The sequence below is a fragment of the Lathyrus oleraceus genome, chromosome 5 (assembly GCF_024323335.1).
Source record: "Lathyrus oleraceus cultivar Zhongwan6 chromosome 5, CAAS_Psat_ZW6_1.0, whole genome shotgun sequence".
Classification (NCBI taxonomy): Eukaryota; Viridiplantae; Streptophyta; class Magnoliopsida; order Fabales; family Fabaceae; genus Lathyrus; species Lathyrus oleraceus.
In genome coordinates, this window is record NC_066583.1 from 638,698,825 (window position 1) to 638,703,714 (window position 4,890).

The 4,890-nt window shown below is 25.7% G+C and overlaps 1 protein-coding gene across 1 annotated transcript; it reads left to right on the plus strand.

Moving 5' to 3' along the window:
- Positions 1-731: 731 nt before the first annotated feature.
- On the plus strand, positions 732-3,058 carry LOC127087510 (coatomer subunit beta'-2). The gene is made up of 10 exons (XM_051028400.1): positions 732-897; positions 1,067-1,093; positions 1,213-1,274; positions 1,418-1,472; positions 1,587-1,623; positions 1,709-2,034; positions 2,128-2,259; positions 2,346-2,494; positions 2,607-2,675; positions 2,767-3,058. The coding sequence occupies exons 1-10, from the start codon at positions 895-897 to the stop codon at positions 2,840-2,842; spliced, it is 936 nt and encodes a 311-aa protein (XP_050884357.1). The 5' UTR covers positions 732-894; the 3' UTR covers positions 2,843-3,058.
- Positions 3,059-4,890: the final 1,832 nt, after the last annotated feature.

Here is a 4,890-nt window from a genome sequence, read left to right on the forward strand (position 1 = left end):
TCAATCAATTGAATAACCATATAATTTTGTTTTAGAAATCGGTTTATTCAACCGAGTTATCTGTTTCGGTTTGATAACCAATCCGATTTTTAAAACATTGCTTTTGATTAAATTCATTATTTAATCTAATTATATTTTATTAGTCATTTTGTAAAAATATATCTTTTATTATTTATGTTGTTTTATTTTAACTTTTAATTATATTTTATATTATGTTTCTTACTTAATTATATATATTATTTATTTTATAATTTGCAAACACTTAACATAACACAAATATTTTGTGAGTTAATAAAAATAAATTTAATTAGTAAAAAGTTGACTCATATTCCATAAAAATAAAATTCAGAAGGAATTATTTATAATTTCACTTGGTTTGTTGGAGGTATCAGAAGTAGGTGTGGGGGTGTAATTAGTTTTTCTTTCTATGATCAAATAAGATTTTGTTGGATGAGTTTTGTAATACTTTTATTCACGTTGAAAAGTCATGTTAAGAAGCATCGTAGCTCTATTTCTTTCCCACAAAATGTTGAATCAAGAGGACTAAGATATTGACTGACAAATATCAATAGAGAGATGAATCTTCTTAGAAGTTAAAAACAAGTGCACTGAATAAACTCATTTTCCTCCCATCACATGCATGATATCTTAATAGATAAGTAATCATAATAATTTGATAGTGACTAAATAATTGTTCATAAATTAGTCAAAGTTTAACAATACATCAACTTTGAAGTTCATAAGAAAAAAAACTCTTCATTTCTTAACTGCAAAGCATCCTTAACTATATAAACACAAAAATACTCCAACCAAATCCAACATCTTCTACCACTTAATAACGTTCTAGCAATCGTTTGGATCAACAATTCAATTTGAAACCACCAAATTTCTAATATGGTTAGTCATAATTTATGTAGTTTATTGAACTTAATCATGTTTAGTCTTTTTAAAATTTTCTTCCAAATTTTCTTCCTTAATTTTTTATGAAACTTTAATGACGCATGTTCAAGTAATTTTTTTAATGACATGATTAATAAAATTGCTTCTTATGTCGTTGATTTTGTAGGAACAAACTCTCTCCCTTGAAATTGAGGTATTACACTTTTTTTAGATTATCTATTTTATAATCAAATTATTATTATTATTATTATTATTATTATTATTATTATTATTATTATCAACATTTTGTTGTTAACTGTTTTTTTTTATCAGCATGACTTTGTTCAAAACAGTGAAAGAGTGAAATCTGTTGATATGCATCCAACTGAGCCATGGTAATTTTTTTAATATATATTCTCTTTTATATGACATGAGAATAAACATATTCATATTATCAATTTTTCTCGTGAAAATTCTGAGTGTAACATTTAGTTGTTATTATTACAAGCACTTACATATATTATTTTTTTTCATGCAGGGTTCTTCTAGGTTTATATTCAGGAACTATTTCTATATGGAACTATCAAACAAAGGTAAATAATTAAACTTGAGCTTTGAACCGAAAAATAATTATTTTTCATGCAAATAACTAATTTTAAATTGTTGAAGAAGTTATATTTGACATTAATTTTGTTACTGTGACACAGGTTGAAGAGAAGTCTCTCAAAATTAGTGAATCACCAGGTAAATAAATGTCACAATGTAACATTATTGTTCTTAGTTTAAGTTATGTTGATGTGTTTCTTATTTGTTATTGTTTGACCTATAGTGAGATCTGCAAAGTTTATTGTTCGTGAAAATTGGATAATCGCAGCGACGGACGACAAATATATTCGCGTCTACAATTACGAAAAAATGGAAAAGATAATAGAATTTGAAGGACATAAAGATTATATAAGGAGTTTGGATATACATCCTTTTCTGCCATATGTGGTGTCAGCTTCTGATGATCAAGTTTTGAAATTGTGGAATTGGAAGAAAGGTTGGTCTTGTGATGAGACTTTTGAAGGTCACACACATTATGTAATGCAAGTGGCATTTAACCCTAAAGATCCATCAACCTTTGCTAGTACATCTCTAGATGGAACTCTAAAGGTATCTAAATTTGATATTATCTTGATGTTATTTTCTAGATTGCACTCATATATATTTATTTTAAATTTTCATTATTTGTCTCTCTTTTTTTAGATTTGGACTATTGATTCTTCAACTCCAAATTTCACCTTTGAAGGACACTCGAAAGGAGTTAATTGTGTTGATTATTTTGAGAATAATGAAAAGCAATATCTTTTAAGTGGTTCTGATGATTACACTGCCAAGGTTTGCATATAAGTTACTCTTTTTTTAGTTCATTCATCTTTTTGAGGTATTTAATTTTATCCTAAGGTAAACTTATATTTCAACAGATATGGAATTATGATTCTAAAGAATGCATAAAAACACTTGAAGGACACAAAAACAATGTTACAGCAATATGTGCTCATCCTGAGATTCCTATAATAGTTACAGCTTCAGAGGATTTTACTGTTAAAATATGGAATGATGCCACATTCAGGTATATAAGTATTTTTTGGAATTTGTTATATTTTTTTTTACTAGTGTGTTGAATAATAACTTTATGTTAGTTCATATTTATTTTTTTAATAGCTATCTCTAATAATTTACAGGCTTGAAACTTCATTGGATTTTGGTCTTGAGAGAGTATGGAGTATTGGATACAAAAAAGGATCATCTCAGTAATTTTTTAAACTCAATATTGTTTTGACAATTAACAATGAATTCTATTTTTTAGTTTACTAATTGAGCACACATTGCTATATTTTGCAGACTTGCTTTTGGTTGTGACAAAGGATTTATCATCGTTACTGTGAATCTTGCAAATTTTCAAGTGAAACAAGATTAAACAAGCAAACAAAGATGTGCCATTTGAACTTGAAAGCATACTAGAATATAACTCATGTTGTTCAATATAACTTATAAAGAGTGTCTTAAATTTTGTTGTTTATGTTAGTTCCTCTAGTAATAATGATCAACATCTAGTTATGTGTTCTAGATACAAATAAATAACATGTTATTGTCATACCTTTTATTCACCATATATTGTGACTATTTTGATGTATACTACTTTTGTTTATTAAATAATTTCAGGTCCTATTTACTTTTCAATTTTTATTTTTAAGGTTAATAGTTTTTTAAAGTAAGATTTATCAAATGTGTTTTCTTTTATTATTTTCTTTAAAACTATTTTTTAAAATTGATATACAAAATAGTTTTTAAAAACTAAAAACTAAAAATTTGTATGAATGAGTTTTTGTTTTTAATTTTTTAAAATTATTTTGTAAATAATTTTAAAAAATAGTTTTGAAGAAAAAAATTATTTAAGATTTTTACTTTAAAAAATAATAAAAATACTATTTTATAATAATACAATATTATAAATTTATCATTAATAAAATAGAAATTATATTTGTATACTTCAAATTGGGTGTCAAATAGATGTCTTAGTGTATTTTTGAAATTCGTACAAGTATATCAAGTATATAAGAATAAAAAATAGGAGAGAGATAGTGACACTAATATACAATGGTGTCAATTTGTTCTTAAGAAAAAGTGTACTAATTTTATTTTCATCTTTTATTTTTTAAAGTTAAAAACTAAAACCTCTAAAAATTTATTTTAATTTTTTAGTTTTCAAAACTGTTAAATAGAAAAGAGTTTTTATAAATAATTTTGTGAAATTAGACTATCAAACAAATTTTATTATTTTTAAAATTTAAAAACTAAAGAATATTTTTACAAAACTAAATCAAAATATCCGAATTCTTATTCAAACATGTCTATATCTTTATCTTTGTGTTTTTTCAAAATGTGAAAATTTGACTTTTATTCAAAATTTTAAACTAAATAAATAAATTTGAGTTTTCATAAAAAATACTCTTGGAGATATCAAAACTAGGTGTGGGTGTAATTAATTTTTCTTATAATCATCATATAAGAATATTGTAGCTCTATTCATACTCAAAAATAGTTGAATCAAGAGGACTAAGATATTGACCAATAGTTAAGGAGATGAATCTTGTTAGAAGTTTAAAACAAGTGTATTGATACGATAAAAATGAACTTGTGTAATGTGTACAGCAGCCATACAAATTTGAATAAATTCCTCTCCTTCACAATTGATAAGTAATAATAATTTGATAGTTGACTGAATAATGTTCTTAAAATTAGTCAAATTTAACAATACATCGCACATTGAATCTCATATTAATTTTAACCCTTTATTTATTTATAAAACTTCATGATGCATGTTCAAGTAATTTTTCTTACGACACAATTAATATAAGTGCTTCTTATGTTGTTGATTTTGTAGGAACAAACTCTCTCCCTTGAAATTGAGGTGTTACTCCTTTTTAGATTATCTACTTTATATTCAAACTTTTATTATTATTATTATTATTCAAATTTTGTTCTTTAACATTTTGTTGCTAATTATTTTATGGTCAGCATGACTTTGTTCAAAACAGTGAAAGAGTGAAATCTATTTTTCTTAAGCAATTGAATTAAAATGCATAAGGAGTGCAACATGAAGATACAATCAAAATACGAAAAGAGCCTAAAATCGGACGATCAAACGAACTAAATCAAATCCGATGTCGGACTAACGCACCACTCCGACCAAGAAAGCTTAGAACCCGACTTAAGTACAACCATAAATCACTTCAACGACAAATGTTTGATCAGACCCAATCCATCAAAATTGACTAACGATCCCCATAAAAATGATAGAATTTCTACACACCCAAATTGTCCAACAAACTGTCGAGCCGAAAATTCATCTGAAATCCACCTTTAGATTAGTTTTAACCGATGTCTGGATACTATCTAAAGGAGATAACAAAAATGAAGGTCTTCCGATCCGCACCAAATCCTCCGAAACCGAACAATCTTAAA

Excerpts from the sequence above, each read along its gene's own strand:
- LOC127087510 (XM_051028400.1), top strand. Across the intron at positions 2,035-2,127 it reads CTCTAGATGGAACTCTAAAG|ATTTGGACTATTGATTCTTC; the intron begins GTATCTAAATTT and ends CTCTTTTTTTAG. Across the intron at positions 2,260-2,345 it reads CTGATGATTACACTGCCAAG|ATATGGAATTATGATTCTAA; the intron begins GTTTGCATATAA and ends ATATTTCAACAG.